At 37.3% G+C, this 24902-nt stretch overlaps 1 protein-coding gene across 1 annotated transcript in view; it reads right to left on the bottom strand.

The window, feature by feature from the left end:
* Positions 1-24609, bottom strand: part of ATP10B (ATPase phospholipid transporting 10B (putative)) — a 50160-nt gene extending 25551 nt beyond the window's left edge. Inside the window, exons 1-6 of the mRNA XM_074883325.1 lie at positions 24206-24609; positions 13795-13999; positions 10153-10238; positions 7360-7466; positions 3598-3729; positions 1059-1186 (exon numbers count right to left, since the gene is read on the bottom strand). Of these exons, the coding sequence (XP_074739426.1) occupies positions 1059-1186; positions 3598-3729; positions 7360-7466; positions 10153-10238; positions 13795-13999; positions 24206-24594 (1047 nt within the window). The 5' untranslated portion in view covers positions 24595-24609. The remainder of the gene's footprint in view (positions 1-1058; positions 1187-3597; positions 3730-7359; positions 7467-10152; positions 10239-13794; positions 14000-24205) is intronic.
* Positions 24610-24902: the final 293 nt, after the last annotated feature.

Genomic DNA, 24902 nt, shown 5'->3' with positions numbered 1-24902 from the left:
TTTCAGAGAAAATGTTCTTCCTACAGACATATTGTAGGATGGAATAATAATAATTCAAGGGAGAAAAAAAATCCTGCACAAAACAGCAATGGATAAACAGGGAGAGTAAGTGACAAATTTTAGACAAAATTCCTAGAATACAAGACACAAAGATGGGTCTTTCAGAGGATGCTCTTACAAAGAACATCTTCTGGACTGAGAAGCATGCTTGCTCTTACCCTCCTGAAACTCTGAAAGGATGCACTAGCACAGACTAACTCTTAATGTAAAAAAGTTTCACAAGCAATTACTTTGCACACAAAACTTCCCACCCACTAGCTTCCCTGCCCTGAAATAATGAATTCTCAAGTTGCACAAATATTCTGTTTCAGTAATGAAGAATAATCCCCCAAGGAATCTCTGAGCAACTCTGAAAGTTATCCTCACATTTAGTTCGTATTAAAGAAATTCTGTCCACTTAAATCTCAGCAGTTACATCAAGAAATCTGAAAAGTAAACGTGATTATTTTCCCCATCCCATAAAATGTTCTCTCCCAATTAGGCTTAATCAGACTCAGATATACAAGCATCCTACTTCTGATTTACCTTCTTTCCTAAACCAGCTGAACCATACCTAGCTATTATTCCCTATTGGCAAAAATGACAATTTTGCTTCACTGTTTTCCTGAGATAGTAAGTGGCGTTCTTATTTCGGAATTCTGGACATAGGCAGAAAAAAAAAAAAGCTGACATTTGGATGTAAATATCCTCTTTATTGCATACACTAGATATTCTGGAGTTATTTAAAGATATAAAGATATATAAAGATATAATACATGATCTTCATATCTATATCCTTGTGGGATTTCAACAGCAAGAAAGAAAAATCTGCAGTGTGAAAGAAAAAAAAGATACACTATTTCACACTTGGATGACTTGAAACACTCCTAGCAATCTTTTCAAATAAGGTTAAGAAGGTACTGCACAGCTATTAGTTGATATTAACTGTTCATTAGTGATTATACACAGTTTTGAATAGCTTCTTCCTTGGAGGTAACAGAGAGGTTTTTGTCTTTTACCTGCAACAGGATTATCATTGTCAAGAACATGTAGAAACCGGCAAGAACTGGAGACAGAAAATTGCCATTTTCATCTGGGACATCATAGGGTGGATGCTCTGAGAAGGTTCCAGTCCAAATGCCATGCCCTGTAGGAATGATATACAATACTGAAATACGCTGAGCAATAAGTGATTTGTGATTGACAAAGCTGAAATTTGCAGATATGGACTGCTATGATATTTAAAAAGAAAGAACATTTCCAAAGCAACAGGCCCTGAGCAATGCTGTAAATCTATTGGAGAATGCAAAGTATAAGCAGAGCTCTGTAGCACATGCATATAATTGATATGTTAGTAAGAAATGAGCGGTCGTGGATATTTTTATTCACCTCTCCTTCAGCAGGTGACCCCCAGTGCACTTAGCTCTACACAGAACTTTCATCATTCTATGTCTTGCTGCTGGAGGACTCCATCTCTACTACCTATCTTTAAAAATCCTCAGTGCTGAAGACTCCCATTCTTGTTTCTGAAATCTTTCTTATCCTTCCCGACCATTCTTGATTTCAATCTGTCTTTGTTAGAGTTCACAAAACCCCTATAATTCAGTCTGTGCAGCTCATTTTTACATTCCCTTCAATTAAGGCATACCCCAAAACTGCTTCTTCCCCTGTGTCTTAAATATCAGCAGATATCATTGCATTACTACAACAAAGCCTCCATTTCAGGACTTAACATCCCATCATGATTACTTTGCCACCTTTCATACTGCCCTTACTGAAATAAACCACTCAAAGATGTTACTAAATTTACAGCATCAGAAACTTCACACAGAGCTAGGACAACTCAGCTTCCCTCACTGCATCATCGCTCCAGATGCTAAAACCCTTTATTAGTCCACTTTGTGGATCTAGCTCTGATAAAACTCCTGTTAACACCTGTTAAGCAAGCAGTTGTTTTGCAGCATCTGCCTACTAAAATGCTGCCAAAGGAATTAAAATTATTTCATCAATACTTTCTGGCTGCTAGAGATCAGTCACATCTGAGCAAGGACAATTATACTCTACAAGCCACTTCTTAGCCTGATTTTTCACTGTGTGCAAGAAAAATCCCGATAACCAATCCACCATCTTCCTAGAACCCTACACTCAGAGAAGGTTGCAAAGCAAGAACTCATGGTAGAGCTGTGAGACGTTTTGAATAGATGAAAGCTAATGGACTTGTTACTATTTCACTTAGACTATGAACATTTTATATATATCTCTCTATATTTTTAAAGCTGAGTAGATAAATTGTTTTTTAAATGCTGATTTTTTCATCTGAGACCATTTTAAACCTTAAATTAAAGGACTTTATTACTCAAGGGCCCCTACACACCAGACAAGGACAAGTCTCTAAATCTACATGACAGCAGCCAGGGAACAATGAAAATAAAGTCTCTCCCTCACACAGAGCTCAGTTGTCAAACTGAAATCCCATTTCTGTGCCAAAAAAGCCCACTGCAACTTGAAGCAGTAAAATTTAAAAAGTGATTAAGTCAGTTCAATTGTTCATCTTTTTTGGATGGTCCTTACTCTAATGGCATTACACTGATGACTGACTGGTGTGTCACATCACATGCCTCCAGGGCAGGTTCATGAAAACTTGACAGGGCCACATGATTTGACTTTGTCACTACAAACTAAACCAGAGCGGTGGCACTAAGCAAGTTACCACCGAGATGGAATTGATTAAAAAAGGGTCTTTGAACACAAAACGCTCATGGCAGCCTCTGTTATCTCTTTAAAATAGTGACCCATTCAAAAGCTAGTGGACTTAAAAATTGGCCCTTTCCTCGGGACTATGAGATCCTATTAATCCTGACTTGCCTGGGACAGATTGCAATCAGAGCTGGAAGGCAAGCAGGTGCTTATGTGCAGTGAAGATTAGCAATGAAGTAAACTCTAGTCAGCTAGCCACAGTTACTATATTCAAGTGTGCTTACTTACAAGGACCTCAGAAAAATGCAGTCTATTCCTACCTAAACAATTAATCCATCTCACAGCCTGCTGTAAAGGGGCTTTTGAGAAGGAAGGTAGCTGTGAAGACTGTAAACTGGCTGAATTAAGTCATGTGCAGGTCATGGGTTGTAAACTGGGTAACTGGTTAATATCACTCCTGAACGTATTAGAGGAAGATGTTACTAAATGAAGGTGAGGTAGATCATTTTACTTCTGTTGTTATACACAAGGAACAAACATCTACTCAGGAAGCAGATCTCAGTTGGCAACTACCAATTCCTATAATGCATTAACTCAATGGTTTTCGCTTGCTTGCTTGACACATATTTTACCACAGTGGAGATGGGTCTTATCTGAAATATTTATAACCACGGGTGAGTTTCTTCCATCTGAATTCCTCAGATTTGCCATTTTAACTTGTCTAGTTGAAAGACCAAGGAGCCTAAAGACCCCAAGAGCATTCAGCTCTAGATCTGATCTCATTCATGTCTATAAGATCAATTTTAACCACCATTTAGAAAAAAAGCAATGAAACAGAAGATCTTTGTCAGTGCTTCATACCTACAGCTCCAACAAGACACATCATGAACAGAAGTCCCACACATAAGAAAATATCCATATTCATCCGTCGCTCTATCTTGCTGCGCTTGTAACGAGGACCATTGTTATTTAGCATGGCCTTAGTTTCATGACCTTCAAAACACAAATGAATATCATCATGTTTATGTAATACTTTGTAGTTTGTTTTGGGTTTTTTTTAAGTATTTCTCTTGCAAAATGAGAGCAGGATGCTCATGACTAATGTTAATTTGACTCTAGTTTCATTCAGTAATTTTATTGCCTATCTTCTCATTTGCCTGAATAGTAGAATATATCAGAGACTAAATCTAGAGCTTTACAGAAGACCTCCATTACATTACAGATTTCAGCTGTCATATATTTTACTTTCCCAAAGACAGCAGATTCAGTAGCATCACAAGGTTTATATAATTCAAAAGCTAAAGCTCCTTCAAAATAAAAGGGAAAAGAACAATAATATTATATTTTTGTATTTTACAAACAACTTGATTAGGTGCTATACAAATTCCTGAAACTTACATTTGAACATTTTTCAACAGCTATTTAAAAGCAACTAGACACATTTCATGTATTATATAAAATCCAACATGTCAGATCCAACAGTGAAAGACACTAATGTTATTTAGTTTTTTGCTATGTGGTTGTAAAGTGCTAACAAAACAGTAGGACAAGAAATAAAAAAACCTCAAATCCTTAAAACTTACTGAATTAGAATTGAGCTGGTGTATTTGTAATGGAAAAAGAAGAGTGCTGTAAGAAGCCAAGAAGCAGAAATTGCTTCTTCTATTCTATTAATATTATCTAAACTGTGGTTCCACAATTGGGATGTCTGGATATCATCTGTTGCTATATTAAATGGTATCTTTTGTGTTTATTTCTACAGTTCTTTTCCCTGAAAATACAGAGCCTGTAGATTTCTATTCAGTTTTCATTTGTATGTGCATGATGTGTGTGAGAGGGACTGTTTTCCAAGCTACCTTTTGGCTTTCTCTAGGGAAGTGGTTTGAACCAAAAGCTGGAAGTTAGGTGCGATTCAATCATGACTGCTGGATTCATTCCAGGTTTACATCAAAGGTTATTAATTGAGGCAGAGAATGAGAGAGAAAATTACTCTCCAAGACTCATGTTTAGGACATTCACCCAAGAGCTGGGACTCTTGGCTTCCTGGTGAATAAGTAATTCTTTACACAACCTGGAGCTATGTCAGTGGGACCAGATTATACTACCAATGCTCCTTCCTTTCCAACTCATGTCTATGTACGTACCCGCTTGTTCCACACAGTTGGGTATTCAGAGTACAACTTGTGAAGCAGAAGATGTATGTTCACTCCCATACAGGCAGAACTAAGAACAAAACCCAAGTCTTCCCTTTGGTGAACAAATGCTGTAACTACCAAGCTACACAGAAGAGGAACATACTGCTGCCTGCACTTCTGTTCCTCCGGCAGCTGTGTGAATCTTGTTCCTCACTTTTCTTTTATGTCAGGCTTAATGGAATGTTTTGTGTTGAAAACAAAACAAAGCCCTCTAATCCTTTCCAGAAAACCCTCAAAGAAATGATGGATTTATTTCAGGAAGAAAATGGGATGAGATTTCTTTCAAAATATCAGCTCTATCATTCCCTTCCAGTTCAGCTGACCAACAGGAAAAGGACATATCTGTTATACAGATATCACCTTGCAAGAAATAGAATATCAGGAAAAAGAGGAATAAACTACTTTGTCCTCCTCTAACCCTCATGGTTTCATATGCTGTGCAACACAGCACCTCACCTACCACCCAACTAGTACCTTGTCTCTCTGAATGCCGATGAGCTTATCTAAAATTTCATTCTGGTACCTCATTACTTGAAAAACACAAAATTCTTGCTGCTGACCCTATCACAATGAGAAAACGACATTGGATGTCCCTCTGTAATGAGGTTTTTGTGCATTAGTGCTATTGCTTTGTGAAGGACCATTTGGGTAGCCATGAAAAGTGTAACCATATTTGGGTCAGATGAGAACTGCACAGGCTAAACAATCACGTTAAGTGATGACTGTACTCTTCACAAAGGCTTCCATTAGAAAGTAAGTTTGAGGAGTAATAGAGTTATAAAAATGGAGAATGTGCCATCCTATTATGTGACAGATCTTGATTGTTCAGAAAAGGTCACAGACCATGATTAAAAGCCAGAGTATAATCAATGTCAAAGACCCCTAGAAATTAAACTGGTGCTGGTACTGGCTCAAGTGAGTCTAATTTTAGAAGAAAAAGAATAAACTTTTATACTGACATTAACAATAAGATGTCAGTTGGAAATTGAATTGAAGACTTGAATTGAGAATGACTTTAAAACTCCAACTTTTTCTACTAGCAGCTTAAGCAACATTAACAGAGGTCCACATTAGAATCTGTGCTGGTGGTTAAAGGAACATGCTGGGATATCTTCACTAAAGAGAAGAAAAATAAGAATCCTAACAGAAAAAGACAAGTTACTCCAATTCTGTAGGGAATGATCTCTGCAGAGATTTTTATATAGTAGTTACTTCCAAAAAATGAGTGGTGAGTTTGTCTCTAGCTCTCCTTCTCTGTCTGGTAGGCACCATCCTTACATGTGGTATTCAAAGAGACAGGCAATGAAAAACCCACACAGTGAAGGTTACTTTGGAAACATGAGAGCTATAGTCATTTGGAGTCCCCTTCTGCAGTAGTGAAATAAAACGGTCAGTTGCCAGATAAAATAATCTGGATTGTGGAGATCAATCTAAGGTAAATGACTCTTGCAAAGATGGTGACTTCTATTTTCTCTTAGGTGGCTCAGCCTTGAACCCCTTTCTGCTAATTAGACATAAAACGGGTGATATGATTCTACTGGAAAAATAAAAATAACCAATTACTTGTTTAATTGTTTTTATTTAATGCTTTTATTTTATTTTATTTCGTTTTTTATTTTATGTTTTAACTTTTATTTAATCTATAAATAAAGAGGGCAGCTGATATACTCTATCTGAAGCAGAAGAGGGCACAGCTGGCAAAGCCAGTGATAGATCATGCTCACTGATTAAAGCAGTGGTAACACTCCAAAGGTGAAAGATGCTGAGAAAAAGATGAACTGACCTACTGCTGAACCTGGCACTGCTGCATTTGATCTGGGCACTGACACTGTCTTCTTGGTTAATGTCTCTACTGCATGAAATTCATGGCTGCATGGACACACTATGTCTATGTCAGCACAAACCTGTGCTGCTGCTGCTGCCTCCTCTGCCACCTCCAGCTGCTGTTCTCACTGCCTCCTGTGTGCTGGCACTGGCACAGCTTGGCTTTGTAACAATTTTTTTTTTTTTCCAAGCAGATCTTCAGCTGCATCAGTTTCTACCCTGAGGAGCCACGGAGACCTCCTTTAGGGCAGCCGTGTAGATTTTATGCCAGATAGAATTAGTATTATAATCAGAGCAGCAAAGCTGAGAGTTAAACTCACCTTAGCAGTTCTTTACTTGTCTGGATATTTTTGCAAGATATTGTGAAGATAGCAAGATATCTGACATACACAAGGATACTGTCACTTGCCAGATACCCAGTGCAGGATTTGCTGGCTTTGGAGATGGATGAGTAATACCTTTACTTTAAAAAGTTATGTAGTTTTCCCATGTGCTACCAGTTCTTAAAACAAAATGTCAAATTGTGATGCAATATTAGACTATATTTACTTAAAGATATTTACAGGGAAATTCTATGTTTACCTAGGTAGAAAGTACATCTTACCTGCATATATAACAATTCCTATTGCAGCCTCAGTATTTCTGATTGTACATCCACGAAGCAAGAGGCTTTCAATGTTAAAACCAATCCGTTCATGATTTGGCTGCTCCCTAAAAGAAAGAAAATAAAATAAAGCAATGACTTTTTCTGTTCTAATATAGTATTACAGAAAATTCTTGTGTGCATGTTTGTTTCAAGTTGAAATCAAGGAACTGTGAAGGCCCTATTTTGCTTGTATTTCACTCAGCTTTAATAAAGACTCTAGGAAGAAGTTGCAGAGAAATCCAAATATCTCTTTTCAAGACCTCTTACATGGTGTGTGCATCGTGATGTCAATATGAAGCAAGTTTGGCTTTCATCTGGTACCTTATCTGGCAGATTCAGTATCTTATAAATGAAGCCAGGATATATTATGTGGCTTCATTCAGATGAAATTATTTTAGAAAGCTGGGCAGGGTTTGTCTGCTGTTAGAGGTTCAGGTTAAAACGTCTTCACTCACTAAGAGCCTCTGTCTCTCTCTCTCAGCCACCAAAGGGCTTCTCATCTTTGTGAACCTCAGTTCGCTTGAACAGTCTCTAGGCTGAGGCTTTTTCCTCGCTCTCACACTGGATGGAAGACTTTTCATTCTGGCTGAAGATGTCCCGTCACACACAGAGCTTTCTGCTAGCAGAACAGACTGATGAGAAATTAATGGAAATTGTAAGGTCAGTGCTCCATCAGGCAGGCAATGTGTTACCTCTGAAAATAAAAGCACAAAACTACTTTTGCTCACATTTTTTATTAAAGACTAGGGAAGGTTCCTTCTGAGATCTTTACCAAAGCTGAGATTTTTCACTTCAATCACTCCATCTGGTTTTGTTATGTAAATATCAGCATCAGAAAATATTTTTTTTCTAGAATCTTTTGCTACTTTCTATTCCATATTTGGCATTGCATTTACTAGTAAACTGCAGCAGTACTTAAATGCAGGGCAAGGTTAGGTGCTACCTTAGGGCTAAGTACAGTCCTGTATCAATGTGCAGCTGCACATTATTACATGACATCAAACTAGACAAGTGAAAAAGTTTAGATGCCAACAACCTACAGCTGGTAGAATTTTAAAAAATGATGCGAGGAACCTGTTTGTCTGGGAATCTAGATTCAGCCTTGGTGAGCACATTTAATAGAAGCCTTCTTGCATCCCCTTCAGTAGAATCTGCTACGCTCAGGCATGTCAGACGAATGTCACTAAGTTTGTTATAATTTTTAGCAGAAAGAGTACTGCTACCATTTTATAGCAAGGCAATAGAGCCTAAAGAGTTTATTAAGGGTTCTTGGAGAAAAATGTAACATACTCCAAGTAATTTGTGTTTACAAAATAACTCAAACAGCAGCAGACCAAAGACAGAAAGTCTACTAACTGTTAGTAAGTAATTTTCACTAGCAAATTTCTTCATCTACCCCTGAAGCAGGGAGAGAAAAGCAGATAATTTCATATTCCACCATGCAGGTGAGATAATAGGAATTTTCCAAAAGAGATTTCTGTTACAGACTTTCAATAGAGAGTTGAAGATTTTGAAGACACTCCTGGGTCCTAAGGGTGTGTATTTGTGTGTGTTTTCTTGTGACATATCACCTACATTTCTATAATCTCAGTGCTCTTGTGCCGTATTACAGCAGGCTAATTGGAAGGATTGCTTCAATTTAGATTATACCCAGTGGTCCTCAAAGCCATCAACCACAGCCAGCAATCAATAGAAACTTGACCTCTTTCTCCCTTTTAAGATATCAGAATAGAGAGGAAATGACATTGCTATTAGAGGCATCATTCTTACAGGGCATAAATTCTCAAAACCAGATTAAGCACAGTCAGTGCTAATGGGTGAGAACCCTCTGGTTTACTCCTGTCAGAGGATCTGGCCATTTGTAACTACTCCAGGTACAACACTCGCTGCATTCTTGCAGAGACATTAACTCCTAGCTTAGGTATTAGTAAATTTAACGAAGCCAGGGCATGGATAGGAATGCTAGCAGAGTCATACAGTTAAATTATTTGCATAACGTGGGGCATGCATTTGGTCTGGGGCAGTAGGTATTTCGGACAATTCTCTGGTGTGATGTGGGAATCAGCATGGACCAATGACTGCTCTGAAGAGCGTCCTGGGAAACAGCTGCCCTGTACTGGAGGGTAAGAGAATATTATGACATGAGCCATGCCATACAAGTTGGCCTTATAGCCAGAGAATGGGCTTAAATCTGCTGAATATTCTAGTATAGATTTCCCTGTTAGACCTGTGCCAGAATTATTTATTGAAGAAAGAACAGAAGGAACACAGGATATGGCTTTTTCCTCACATACATAGGTTTACACCTTCTTGCTTGCTTGCTTTTTCTAGCTGTAAGAAGAAAATCTGATCTGTTTGTTAGATCCTGGATACCTTTTCCCAATGGCCATAAAGATGAAGAAACTAGAGGCATGCAGCTGAGTATCTTTAACATTAGGAAGGATTTAGATTTAAAATCCAGCCTAGACTAACCAGGTCAAACGTAAATGAGCTTATGTCTGAATTCTGAAAAGAGCTGAAGCCTTGTGAGAACAGTTTCTATGAAACAACTGCAAATTCAATGTCAAGCCTCGGTTCTGCCTTGCCTTGAAACACAGATTCCAGTCTACATTTCATATTGACTTCTGAATCCAGGAATAGATAATAGTGACATTCATCATTTTCTGCAAAATAGGTTCTTTCCATCCAGTTCCTCCAAGAGAAATACTAAAGTTCAGATACAAAATGCATTTATAAATAACAAATACTTACATGTACCCTTTGAATTTATTGAGATCATTGTTAGGCATTTCACAGATGATGGTGTTTTGGAAAAATTCGGGTTCAAACAAGGCATTCTGCAAGAGGAAACACACTGAGAATGAGTGTCAAATCCAATGAGTACTTGAAATGTTATACACTACAAGCAGCTAAATATAGTCCACCAGGATAGTTGGGGGCTGGAGCACTTGCCCTACAAGGAAAGACAGAGGGAGTTTAGCTCATTCAGGATGAAGCAAAGCTTCAGAGGGGCTAAGTAAAGATTTGAGATTTTCCTCTCTTGGGTTAACAACTGGTTAAATTAAATGAAGAAAATGCTGTGTATTGGACAAGGCATCACAGATGCCAATTAGTGAAAATATCTGTCTTCATTTAAAGTGAATGTAACAAATTGATCAAATTATTTATGAAAGAAAACCAGCCTTCAATCAAAAGCAAGCTCAAATGAAAATAATTTCAGGATTTATTAGGATTTTGAAATATGTTAGAAGAGTTATGTTAGAAGAGTTATGTTCAGTGGCCAGGATGGTATAATCATAAGAGCCCACACATTTGAATAAACATTCAAATAAGACTAAAAGCAAGACTAATAGTGCAAAAAAAAAAAAAAAAAAAAAGCCCCCCCCCCAAATGAACAAAGAAACAAACAAATAGAACCAAAAGAGGGAAGGCAGTAGAATCAGTCCAAACCTCTGGGAGAGACAAAAGAAGACAGAGATTTTCAGGATAAGTGCTCGCTCTAAAAGAGCTTTGAGCTGAACTGAGACACAGAATTTTGCTTGATTTCCCCTGTGTTCAGGGAAACAGGCCTGGGTTTTGGACTGCATGAAGCAGTTTGGAAAGTAGACAGCATGAGAGGTACTTGACTGCCATAAGTGGTGGTTTTTTTCTTAACTGAAAAAATACATAAAACTTTGATTTTAGATTCAGAAAATGTAATAAAAATACGATGTGAGGAATGTGAAAGAGAATCATTATTGCTGTGCTATAAAATCTTTAAAAGAACTGAAACTCACTTTAATCCAAACTCTTCCCATTAGAAAAGCTGGAAATCAAGTCTGCTGCTGGGCCTCCCTACCTTATTCTACAGCAAGAGAGACTTCCAGAGATCAGACTCCTTCAGAAACTGCAAATCCTGGGAATCCTTCACTGGAATTCACAAAAACTTTGCCAGACTGCAAGAGGACTTCCTTACACTGCCAGTCCTCAAGTCTCAATTTTTTCTTCACTGTTCTTTAATTTTTACATTATTTTCTCTCTCCTGTTCTTTTTTTTTTTTTTTTTTTTCTCCTGAGCAATACATATATTCTTTTTTTAGGAAATATATATAAAATATCTAAGTACAATCAAGTAGAGAATCTGATCTAAAAAAAAAAAAAGTTGGAGGAAATATAAAAGCTTGATGAATATAAAGGCATTTTGTTATACCTTCTGACCCATGTGGCTGAATATTTTCAGAATTTCTTTTAAGAGACATTGTTCATCTCTGCTGAATCTTGTTTAACTCTGTGAACTCAACAGGAAAATCAGCACATATTTGGTTGTGCTAGAAATATTTGTACAACAGGAAAGCAGGAAGATTCAAAAGGCACCTGGAGAGCTCATTACTAATGAAGAAAACATATAGGCTTCTAGCTAGAAAGTGATAGAGAAGGATGATTTTTTTTGTTTTGATGACAAGAATTTTACATTTGAAAATTCAAGTTAGAAAATGGCATAAGAGGAAGAAAATAACAATCCTTCCTCACAGTCTTGAGGTGAATTCAATATTCCTAAGCATATCCTAAACCAAAGAACTAGCCACAGTTCATACGTACTTCCTCCCTCCTTAAAGAGTCACACTTTATAGACATAATTAAATCTGAGTAAGTTTTATGTAGCACATAAATCACAGGACTAAACAAACCTCAAAGAACAAGGAAGGAGTTGGCACACTAAAACTGCACATATGATATTTAGTGCACTGGGGTTTTTTTTAGCCAACGTACTGTTTACACCAATACGTTAAAGTAACAGGGTAATATAGTTGAATATTAAACCCTGAACTTCCTGAGCACTGGTTATCACCATGGTCAGAACTGCATTCCACTCTGCCAATGTAACAAGATTTTGTAAGTATAAACACTTCCGGGCATACAGTTTATCTAAATAACTCAAAATCTAAATAAAAAAAACCATGAATAGGCAGTGTGAAGCATAACTCGGCATGCAGGGGTTTTCTGATTTAAAGAAAGACTTCCTCATAATATAAATGACTGAGGCAAAATTTGCATTTTGTATGATAGTTGAGCACTCTGTTTTCCTCTAAAAGCAAAAATACAAAACCTAATGTGTAAACTATGTGACACAAATGCAGCATTTTAATTTTTCTATTTAAGTAGCTAGTTTATTGGTTTTTTTGCTAAATCTCTACATATTAAAAATTTTCAGAGTTTCTCAGGAAAAAAACTTCTCCCTAGTCATCATTGGAAAGCACTGGAAAAGGTATGCTTTACCTGAGAAAACCCTTAATTGTGCAAGTAACGCTGTAGTACAGTACCTGACCACAACTGGTCATGGAAATGGTGTACTTTAATAAATCTGGTTGCTCACTGGAAGCTGTGTCCCACCCACCAATAACCCCGAAAGATCTTCCTAATGGCACTATTACTAATGGCTAAATAAGTGGATGTAATTCCTAGAATTACCTACCATGTTTTGGGATTTTCTGTCTACTGGAGTGATTCCAATAAAACAAAATATTTCTCTTTACATGGTACAACTCCTTAAACTTGTTCTGTGTTATTTGAAAAGCTGAAAAGATATGTAACAAGTACAACTCTCCTTAAGTCATATTTTCTTCTTTACTTCACGTTTATCAAACATGAGTAAAGAGAAAATACCAGTAAAGTGTTTGTAAAAAGGAAATGATAATGGCCTATGGAAAAAAATACAGTGATTTTAAGCACTCAAAACTGAATCTCTGCTAACAATCAAACTGATGTCAAACATATCACTTTTATTTAATTTACCTTGACTCCCTATTCAATTGTTAATTATACTCCTATAAAAGGTTCCATTATTTCATTACAACTTAGTGTGCCTTAGAGCAGTTCCTAGTTGAACTGCCATACACCTGCCTGCCTAGCAAATGAGTAATGGTACATCAGCTGTAACAGAGAAGCAAAATCCATAAGGAAGTCCATGGCCACTTTGGAAGGGGGGCCATGAGCTCTCTTCCAATTTCCGTGCAGAAATAATTCACTCGGTAGTAGTGGCTTTGCTGTGGGGCGCGCTCTGTGCTGTGACAACCTGGAGGGTCCAGATGGCTGATACATAGGAAAGATTTGCTGCTGTCCCAAACGTGGTACTGAGTGTTGCTGCTTAAGCATCTGCTGATGCAGTTTGCTGCAAACAGCTACTCTCTGAGCTAATACTCCTTTTTATACAGCCATCCCTGTGTCAGAAAAACAAAAATCTTCTAGGGCAAACTGCTGCTTTCTGCACAGGGCATTAGCTCCAACAGAAAAACGCTTTCATAGCTGTATCAGCGCAACCAGACCACCAGAACTGGTGCAGTTCATGGCTGGAGCTGGTGTGCAAATGGGCCCAGACCGCCCTGCACTGCATCGGCTGCATTTTCAGCAGACTTACCTGGCTGGAGAAACCCATCACGACGTGTCGTTGTTTAAGGTTGGTCTCCCCGTCGAGGTTGGCAGTTTCCAAGTGACAGATCCCGTTCTGGTCAGAGGAGTACAGCAGTAGGATATCAGCTGGGATGGTCTCGTTACACTGAAGCTGTACAAAATCCCCCACTCGGACATCTTTCCAGCATTTCTCAACATAAGCACGTTCTTCCCTGTTGCATTAAAAACATGTCATGGGTGAATAGTGACATCAGGAAGGCAGGCCTCCTGGATAGTGGGGCTTTAAAAAAAACAAACTGGGGTGGTGGCATATTGCTGTATTTAATAGTATCATTTCACCATATATCACATTCAAATAAAATCTTTAAACTACAATAAAAGTTCTCTTTCATTTTAGCATTAGCCCTATAATGTCCACAGCAAAAGATAGAAAGTTGTTCAGAATAAGAGGTGTTTAAAAGTACCTTATTCAAACATTTAAACATTTCACAAAAAAAATTATTAATTAATTAATTAATAAAAAATAATTATGTGACTATTTCTCAGAAACTTTCCAGCAACAGCATATGGATCCTGAAGGAAGCAAACTGATATCTCAGCTACACTTGCTGCAGGTCTTTCCAGTTTGTAACTCTCAAAAGGTAATTACAAGTCTTGAGCTTAGCGCACAGAATCAACTTCAAAAGGTAGAACAGCAGACAAACGACCCCTTAATATTAAGCAAAAAAAATGCAATAGAGCCGAAGTTTAATGAAAAAGTTAAGGTAAGAAACAAAGAGCTTCTAAATTAAAAAAAAAAAAAAACAAAAAAACAAGAAAGGAAAAAGAGCTTATGAGGTTCAAGGAAAACAAATTATTATTTCATCAATGAAGCAGTGCTCAATGGTTCAGGAAGTAGCAAACTTTTTGACATTACATTTCCAATAATTGATCCTTCAGCTGCTCTTAATCATCTAAGCAAACTGAAAACCGCACAATAAGCTTTAAAATTAATTAATGGAAAAACTGCATGGACAACAATGGCCCTGTTCATTTAACTCTTCGAGAAGAAATTATTTTTTCAATATGAATTATTGAATCATCTTATGTCTTGCTCTGTAAGAGGGAAAATGCTCATGATACTTTACCAGACAGACAGTAAAAGGCTTTTTGTAATGACTCAGTGTCCCATTTTTGTTTAAGTTTTTAATCATCCTCATCTATTGCCTGAAGAATACTGTCTTTCAATTAAGTGCTTGGATCATGAGGAGAGCAGTGATACAGCAGATGAAGTGTTTTGCTTCAGTTCAAAGCACACATCCAAGCATTGCTTCAGAGTCAGGCCAAAGGCTACTTCCTGCTAACCTACTTTCCCGGTCTTCTGTAAAGGGGAGCCAGCAATGATGCTGTCAGGCAAACCCTTGCACTTGGCTGATATCCTTATACGCAAACCAACATGGAATAACAGCTTCCTGCAAAGGTTATGCACACAGTTAAATTCTGTGTATTTCCCAGTGGTGTCCACTTTTTATTCAAAAAAAGAATCCCCATCCCACACCTAAATATTTAAACCCCTTTAATGCTAGATGTGAGATGCTTATAATAATTTTTCCTTCCTACATTAATTTTTCATTCCCGAATTTTTTATTCTTCTTTCTTCTTTTGTCTGACTCTACTTATCTGCATGTCCTTTTTTCTCTTGCTCAACAACAAGACATAAAACACCACACTGAAGAACAGAGGTTTAAGTTAATTTGATGTTGCTGTGCATTATAAAAAAAATTCCAGATGAATTTTTATTTGAAAAGTATTTAAGCAAGTGCATGTTGAGTATTTGCTTTACAAAGTAGATACTAATGTTAATATAGTAAATGAACTAAGTAACTGTGAATCTGTTCCATGTCAAACACTTTCCAGGTAGAACTTCTTAATTTGTTTTTTCAAGACATAAAAATCAGAATACAGAAGCAGTTTAGAGCAAGCAGATGGCTTGTCTTGCTATCCTAGACATTTGGATGGTGTATATAGTTTGCGTATAATGTTTGCTATGACTTCTGCAGGACTTCTGTACATCAACTCTGGCACAATTCTGAGGTTTATAGAACACACTTCTGTTTTTTTCCGCTCATAAAATGCTATAGAAGGGCCTTGCCCAGCTGGCTGTCTTCCACATCAGCCTAAAGAAACCAGGTTAGCAAAAATAATCCACATAAATCACAGATTTGTAATATCATTTCAATAATTCCCTATGAAACATACATTATACAGAAAGCTTCAGGTTCTGCCCATACACTAATTACAGAGGAGATGGTGAGTCAAAAAAGCCAAATAACCTCTTTCAGAACAGAGGAAAAGTCTTAGCACAGGGACTAGAGTTCAGGAATTGCTAGAATCCCAAACCTGCATTCAGGTGAACAGACTCTCCCTGTATCCCAACGAGCATCAAATTTGGTTAAGAAATGCATTTTCTTTTCCTGAAAGAACTGTTCAGCTGGAGCGGTAAGATTAACAATTTCCTACAGTACAAAGGTTTTCTACAACTTTGTAGAGAAGGATGAAAGGAAGAAAAGTACTTCATAAGAAGCCTGGTGCACCCCACAGCAGCACTGGACTAGTTGCCTAACAAGATTTTTCAAATGAATCCGTTCCTTTTAGCAATTCCTGTAACTGGGAACACTGCCCATTTTCTATTCAGTGATTAAAGTTCATAGCACAAGCTCTGGCTGCAAAATAAACAGAGGAGCTTCATAAATCTGAGATGGTCTGATGAGAAATATACAAAAAGGGCAAACCTATTTATCCAATAAAATAAACAAGATGTGGTGATTTTCAATAGGTAGAAAGCTTGAGGTGTGATTCTCATAGCACGTGGCATCAGGACTGCGACATGTCAAAGACAAGATTTAAGAGCAAAGTTTCTCAGTACCTTGTCTCTTTTACGAGTCAATTTATCAACAGCACATTTTAAAAAGTGTTCCCTTGCTATCCTGGGATAATGGGTAGCACAATAATGCTTCATCAGAGGATAATGACAACACAAAGAGGCAGTTAGCCTTGAACAGTCAAAGTGAAGTCTGCCAGAATTTGTTATTGGGCTCATCATATCTGACCAGGCGGCCTGAACTAAATGGACTTTATGAAGTCATTTCTGGAAAGAAAGGATCATAAAAAAATCCTGCTGTTGTGGGTGATTTGGGGGGAACACGAATAAATTATTGACTTTGTGTCAACAATTTCATTTCACATTCTTGGTTTCAATACACATAGATCTCAAACAAAAACTGGGTCAAAATGGATGGTGAATGGGAGCAAATAAAAATTATTGTTCTGCTCCCCAGGGAGATTACATAAAAGTCATTTTTCATGTGCACTCCATATCATGTCTGAGTCCTAGATTGTCTTAGAGAAAGATCTTCAGAAATCTTTATCATCTAGAAGTATTGTATCAACCAATTAGTTCAGTGAGTCTTATTTCCTTGAATTATTGCAAACTCCATACCAGGATCCTTTGCAGCTTGAAGTAAAGACATTGTTTGCTCTACCTTTCATCCCCTAAATTACCACAAGGTTGTAATACTTAGAAAAAATCAGTATCAGTGTCACAAATAGATAAAACCCAATGTTTGTACTTTATCATATTTTCTAGAATGTTATATTTGAAAATGGCCCCCCTCAATCATTACCTACTTTATAAAAAATGCTAATGTTCTGAGATTCTTAGTTCTACACAAACAACAGGTAGAATCACACATTTTTATGCTTTACACCAGCTTTTAAATGGAGAAATGTCACAAGATGTTTTCAAAGACCGCTTTATGGCTATGATCTCATGGTTAGGAGCTACTGCCATAAAACTTTGAAAAACTGACAACAAAGGAGCAGATTTAGGACTTGAGGAAGGCACTAGACTGGAAAGGAATTGACTCTGAAACCTGTCCACAGGTCAGAGTACAGCACAACTTGGCTGATAGTATTCCTGAGCTAGAGATATTATCTGAGCATGAGAAGGTACTCTATTGTCCGTAACAATCCATCCCTGGCTTCTGCCACGTTATCATTACAGTAGCTGGGAAGGTTGTTTTCGTGACGTGGACATCAGCCCAGCAGCATCAATGATGTCACTTAGCAGATGCTGGTCCTGTAACAAACCCTCATTAGCAAGCAGCTATAGCTTTTCCACATAGCCCCAAACTCTCAGGATTTGAATACTACCTTAAGACAGCAGTAATCATCTTTTAAAGATAACAGGAGTAAAATTTTTCTAAATTCTAACAAAATACATCTTTAATTATAACATTTTGGCATTCCAAATTCCTTAATGCTACGAACAGATCCTATCTTTTTATGTGCTAAAACTGTCTGTAGCATCCTGACAAGGAAGTTATTCTCTCAATGATAAAAGAAGCCTATATTCAGCTTCTGTAACCAATTCAAGTTTATGTGAACTTTAAGTAAGTACCAGAACTTTATAAATGTATTATATATCCATATACAAGGTTTTGGATTTAACTTGCCTTTTTAATCTCTATCTTGATTTTATAATAACTTGCACCAAATGAAGAAATAAAATAAAATATAAGCTAAATGTATTTTGGAAACATATTTGCTTAGACTTTACTAGGTTCATTTTGTAAGTTATGGATTATTGTATTTAGGAAAATCTAATTTTTTTTTTTTTTAATACTGCCTTTAACAAAATGCTATTGCTATGATTCTGCCTGGCACCAGCTGGAATGAACAGGTAACTCCAAGGTCACTTAATGACTGCTAATCATTAGTATTAGTGTCTAAGGACTCCCATTAATTTATCAAATTTCTGGAAGCCACAGCCTAGATCAGCTTTTTGGTACAGTCATTGTCTTATATGACCTTGTAGCTCTTGAGGTCACATGGTAGAACCCTGCTTCTCTCCGGTTTTTAATGGTGCTTTCAAAATTCAGAGTTAGGATGGAACTTAATGCCATGAGGTCATGATTCTGCAGGTCTCTGAGCCAAAACCAGAGGTTATAATTTATTTGCCCTTTGTCTTTAATTGTTAGCTTCTGCTGCTGTCTGCTAAACCATTGCACTTTTTTTGTGAAGCAGTTTAAATGCCTTGGCAGGTAACAGATCTTGAAGAAAGCTCTGATAAAGGAGTACTTAAACCAGTGGGAGCATTAGTAATGTATTTCTGGATTTTCTTCCACAGAGACTGAGGATCCTCACTGTGGCAATACACACTGACTGACAAGACTGCTAGCTCACTGCTCTTTGACTTTCAAGTGCTGCTGCCTGGACCAGTTGAGTGTTGAAAACGTCACATTTTTCTTTTGCATTTAGTCAGTTTAGCATGTCACATATTTCTTCAACACACAATCAGCATGCTCACCATAAGATGAATTAACTTTTTAATTATTTCTTCACAATTTGGTACCACTGCTTTCAAGCAGCTGCATGATGACATAACATACCTGAGTGTACTCTTAAGGCCATTTTCTCAGCTCACTGGAAGCTTGAAGAATGCCTCACCTTGCATAAACAGAAGGTGCTGTTTGTGCTTTCAGTAAAACCCACTGCTAATTCAGGTATCTGTAGTTAAACTAGGAACAAAAATTCCATAGTACCTGAAGTAGATACAAAAGTTCTACGGATGACAGAGCAGAGGATGACAACTGCCAGTGATAGTCCCACACAGAGAACAATATAGTCATGTTTGACATTAAGCAAGAGAGAGTGCTGATGCATAGTGAATTGTAATAATATCATAGCACATAATAATCCTGCAGTTATTGTAACTTACTCATATTGCTACTTTTATAAGAAATAATTCATGTTTCAATTGATCTAAGTTCATGCTTTGTGGCTGTGATAAGAATGCACCTTCAGCCATGCAAAAGCTGGAGATCTTCAGATCTTCAGCCTCCAGCTGATGAAATTCATGCACTGTTCAGAGAAGGCACCACTGAGGTGTAGAAGCCTTGATATTGCTATGCCCCAAAAAACTGATTGCAATTTTGCCTGAGGGAATGTGGTGGGACTTCAAGCAGGCCATAGGCTTTAAACTCTTTGGTTTTGGTGTACAAAATGAATCGGCTAAAGCCTCCAGCAGCATAAATTTATGCTTTGTTAGAAAACAAAAATAAAGCAGAAGGAAAAGACTCTTTAACAAGTGAATACTCATTGCTGCTGAACAAGACTTTAAATGAAAGCACTGGCAATAAATCTCTTTTTTCTTACTGTGCCCTTGGCAGGGTGGTATTTTCCTCTCATCCTGCTTTCTATCCTACAAACTTTCAGGTTCAGCCTGGGCTGAATGAGCTGTATATGATGTTTCCTGTGTCCAGAGAAAAGTTGTCTTTTTAATTTCACTTCTGAGATTTGACAGTATGTCAATTCCTGTTTTCAAGCATGCTCCCTACCCTTCTCTGCTGTCTTGCAGATGCCACAGACTTCTGTTGGTCATCGCATCCCTGGCCAATCCCAGTTGCTCTCCCAGACATGGGGAGCATCCAGGGGAGGTGCAGTCTCTCCTCCCTTCAGAAGGTCCAGCTGATCTGAGCATATGAAGGAGGTTGAAACAGAAAGGCAGCCTTCATCTTCACTACCCAGCTTCCCTAATTTTAAGAAAATATAAAGTATACTATATATACAGTAACCTGTAGGCAAGCAGATCTCCATTGCTGCCATAGAGATAAATTACAACACGGAGTTACAAAACTTCAATCGACTAATATATTTTAATTCTCTTTCAAACCAGTGAGTCTAGCGTAAGCCATTTCCAGCTTTTCAGCTGTTGGCATTTCTGACTTTGTGCAACACAGAGATGAGTTCTTTGCTTTTTACTTATTTCCATATCACTGCTCTAGGGCTAACAAAGAGTTAGTGCTGATGCAGAAATCTTTAAATGGTCTAAAAGCTTACACTAAGCAGATAGAGTTACAGCAAAGGCCAGCCTGAATTTTTTGTATCACAGACATCAGTTGACCTAGAGAGGACGAGGAGATTGATGCTTGTAGGAACTATTTGAAAACCACAGGGCCTGAAAGCATCACAGAGGAACTTGCTACTGAAAGAGTAATCAGGCTATCTCATTTAGTATGCCTGCTGACTTACCTAGTTATCCGACAGCTCCACAGGATGATTCAAAGCATATAAACTAAGCTTCTCTGAGTCACTGTCTCAGATATCTGAGTTTAGGTGCTTAGAATTAAGCAATGTGAATAGCTTAAATAATGTTAATGTTTTTATGGCTGCTGCTGTCTGATGTACGTGCATTCAGTCAAGTGTGTTGCTGTGCCATCTTGAACTGTGCATAGTTCTTGCATTTGTATCTGAGTGTCTATTGAAACACTGAGAAAAAAATAGGTTCAATTTTCCAGACTGTCTGTCGCTATTGAGTATTTACAGACCATTAAAGCTTAACCCTAGGGGTATATCAGATCCAGGCCATACATGCTTCAAGAAAACTAAATAATAGCTTTTAGCAACTGTTGGGTTGATGTTCACTTACAGGTTTGTATACTACATTCAGTGCCAGCCTCTGTTGTTAGTAAGTTAATGATAAAATGGAGAGAGTTCAGAGAAAAGTAACCACAGTAGATTAGGAGGGACTGACTGACAAGAAAGATTAAAAGAGTGAGCTATATACAGATCTTGACTAAAAGGTGACTGGGCGTAGCAAAATGAACATGATAAAAATCACATATATTTGAAGATTATAATTAAATGGTATGGATAAAGAATAACTAATTAGGGTTGCATGAAACCAGGTGACTTGAGGAATTTGAATGCAATTAAAGAGGGATAATAAAGCATAGTATCATAGAAAATGCTTTGACAATCACATTTTGTAGTAATGGAAGACCCCTTGCTTGGAAAATTTCAAAGCTGACAAAGTCTATTTTAAAGAGCACCAGGAGAAAGGAGGTGATTAAACATAGGTCTGCACCATCTGGAATTGAATTTTCTGTTCTCTTCTTTTGGTGTTGTGCGATTCATTCTGACAGCAGTTTGCATACAATTATTATGATTCCAAAAGTTTTGGGTCAGAAATTAAAAACTCCATAATCAAACATTAGATCTAAGTTACTGCATCCCCCCCAAGACACTGTAATGCCTATTAATTGTCTCCCATTTTCTCAATTAAACATTCTTTAAATACACTACTTGAAGTGTCTTTTCCTTCATTTGACTAGCAGACTAGATTTCCCATTCCAGCTGATCTCTGTGAGAAGAAAATTAGAAGAAAAGTGTTTACAGGGCAGCCTATTTAAATTCAATTTCCCTTGCTCTATGTTGAAAGAAAGCAAGTTACTGCATTTCCCCTAGTCTTCAAGAAAGTTTTGGAGAACATTCAGCAATTAGAAAAGATTGGTCTCTTTTTTTTTCAGCATTTAGAAAAGATTGCCCTTGTATTTCTTTTGGAACAGGAACCAGAGTTCTTGTTACTGAATTCTGAAATAAAGACAATATACTCTCCAAGATTAACTCTTAAAATCTAAGCAATCTTTCATTTTAGGATGGAAGATCAGTTGCTCTATTAAAAAGAATTTTTTTTTGCTGCCACAAGATTAACAAAATTTGCAGTGTCTTAAAAAAGGCTTTCACCTCTGTTAAAAAATTACCTACAGCAGATGATTCATAAGGAAGAAAATCAAAAGACCACACTCTTCCATGACTTTACAGTTAGCAAGATGAACAAGAAATATCAGCTTCCCAAAGCACTATAGAAGCCTGATTAAAATTATTCATGATATAATAAGCTGTAGCTACTGATCTGATGGCAATTGTAATTACCTACGATTTTTCCAGACAGGATGAATGCTATAGTCTGAAGCCCTCCTCATTTTCCTTTCTCTTATAGCACCTTTTTGGGCCATAAAACTTCGGTGAAAGACAAGATTCTAGACAAGATTTATTCATAGATCAAAGTCTTTTTATATGGGATAACCACTTTTAAGATAGACCTATGTCAGGTTTCTGCATAAGAAAGTACCCATGGCTATAGCTTGAATCTGGATCTGTATGTATGTTGTAATTCCATGATGGACATTTCTCTCATACAAAGTCAGTTTTATTCCCCGCTTCTCATGTTCCCATGGTAAAAGGCTTTCAGATATAAATTAACATGGTTGCTTTACGTAAAGAGGAAATAAATAAGATTCCTATGTGGATTCATTCATTAGTGCCTACTGCACCACCTATTCTCTTTCATACTGGTTTTAGCAAGTGTTAACAAATAGTCTATTGCCTCATGGGTTAACACAACATTGAAAAGATTAAAAAATCCTACTAGATTGCAGTCTCAAAGATAGGCAGAAGAGACAATTTTGCCACCCCACCCAAAGAGCTACAGTTTTTGACAGTCTTCATGGTAGAAGATAAGAAATCTTAAATGAACAGTATTTAGAAACTTGTAAAATGTCTGCTTTTTCAGACAAGTTGGCAAGGAGAGTAGCGCGATTTTGGTTTTGACAATTCATTATTTATATGTGGGAATAAGTTTAGCCCCCAAACAAGCAAATCCATTGTTTTCCTGTTTAACCAGCAGGATATAAAAATAAAAACCTGACAAACACATGCAAGAGAAACAAACAGAAATGACAGCACTGTGTGATAAAAGCCAGAGTTCTGCAAGATCTTGCTTGTGAAAGCGTACGTTATATAAAGCACTGTTGATTAATTTGAGGGATGACAGGCAACATTCATGGAGATGGAAACTTTTGCTCTTCTGACTCCCAGATGTGATATTTTAACAGAAAGAAGTTATTTTCTACTTTGCTGAGAGAACAGTTTTGATAGAATAAAACATAATTTTCAAACTTCTGAAAGTCCTAAAAGCAAGAGGTCATGAAACATTTTGAAGAAGTGAGCACAGACACATGTAGTTAATTCATTTAGAGATGACTGAACAGAGGCATATACTACCATCTCCCATTTTTAACCTGCATTTTTACAGTGTTATTTTACATGCAACCTAGTAAAAGAAATACAACTGAAAGCTAGTCTACAGTGTAGAGTATAAAGCTAAACGTAGTTCAAAGAGCTACATTTTTAAGAGGTTTCTTGGCATCTAAGCATGTAAATAGGTCCCATGACAGATCTTGTTCTGTGCTACCGACAGAATTAAATCCCCTTGAAAATTCCTTAGAAATCTGGGTGCTTATAGCTATTTAAGCACCTGTTTTCACTGCACTCCATGCTTAAGAGGCGATAGCCACACCAATACCATGAAATTCAAACTTACCTTCCCAGTCTGAAAATGAGATTTAAACAAAAAAAGAAGTATCTTTCTCTGTATCAGAACAAATACCAGGTCATATATAGTCACTATGACTTTTTCCTGTTTCACTTAATCATTGTGATTTTCCAGCAGTTAATTATTAATTATTTTAAACAAAAAGACTCACCATTGAGTCTCAAGCCAACTTGTTTTGTAATAAAAGCTGTATGAAACTCACCTGCTGTAAATGTAGCATCCCATATGATTGATTTCTTTGTCTAATTTATACCGTCGAAAATCCTCCCAAGCATCTTTAATGGCTGTAATGGCCATTATAACACAAATTGGGATCACAGAGACTTCTGGTTGGAAAGCATTCACCACTGGCACAAAATTCAGCAGTGCAATGACCACAAAATAAATATTGGCAAAGCGGTGAAACTGCTCATAGATATTTTTAGGGAAGAAAGTCAAGATGGTATACTTTGTGGTCTTAATTTTATTGGAGTCATAGTATCTGTTTGGATTTTCCTTCTGCTTCTTACTCCCAAAGGGCAAATTGGAGATGATCACTCGTTTATTTTCATTTTTCTTCTTTCTTTTCTTCACTTTTCCTCTCTTCTCCATCTCTTCATTTTGGATTTCAGTGTCTGGAGCAGCACATCGGCAGCAGGTTTCTTTGAAAAAATGTTTTTTCCATATCATTCTAGAGAAGCAGCCTGGAACACTTTTCCTTGACATCTTGTTTTCCTCTCAAAAAGCAGTCTCAAGTTGGAAACCAACAAAGTTAGAAGAGTTCAATAATCCAAATAAACTCCCAAGTGTTGGAGAGAAGACTCAAGATGTCTGAAGCCCAGGGCTGCCTCTCCTTCGACTCCAACCTCCACCTGCCTAGGGACAGGTATCCTCCTGACTCAGCTGCACCGGGCCCTAGA

The sequence above is a fragment of the Strix uralensis genome, chromosome 14, assembly GCF_047716275.1.
Source record: "Strix uralensis isolate ZFMK-TIS-50842 chromosome 14, bStrUra1, whole genome shotgun sequence".
Taxonomy (NCBI): domain Eukaryota; kingdom Metazoa; phylum Chordata; class Aves; order Strigiformes; family Strigidae; genus Strix; species Strix uralensis.
The sequence above is the reverse complement of the archived record's forward strand: the minus strand, read 5'-3'. Positions and strand labels throughout refer to the sequence as shown.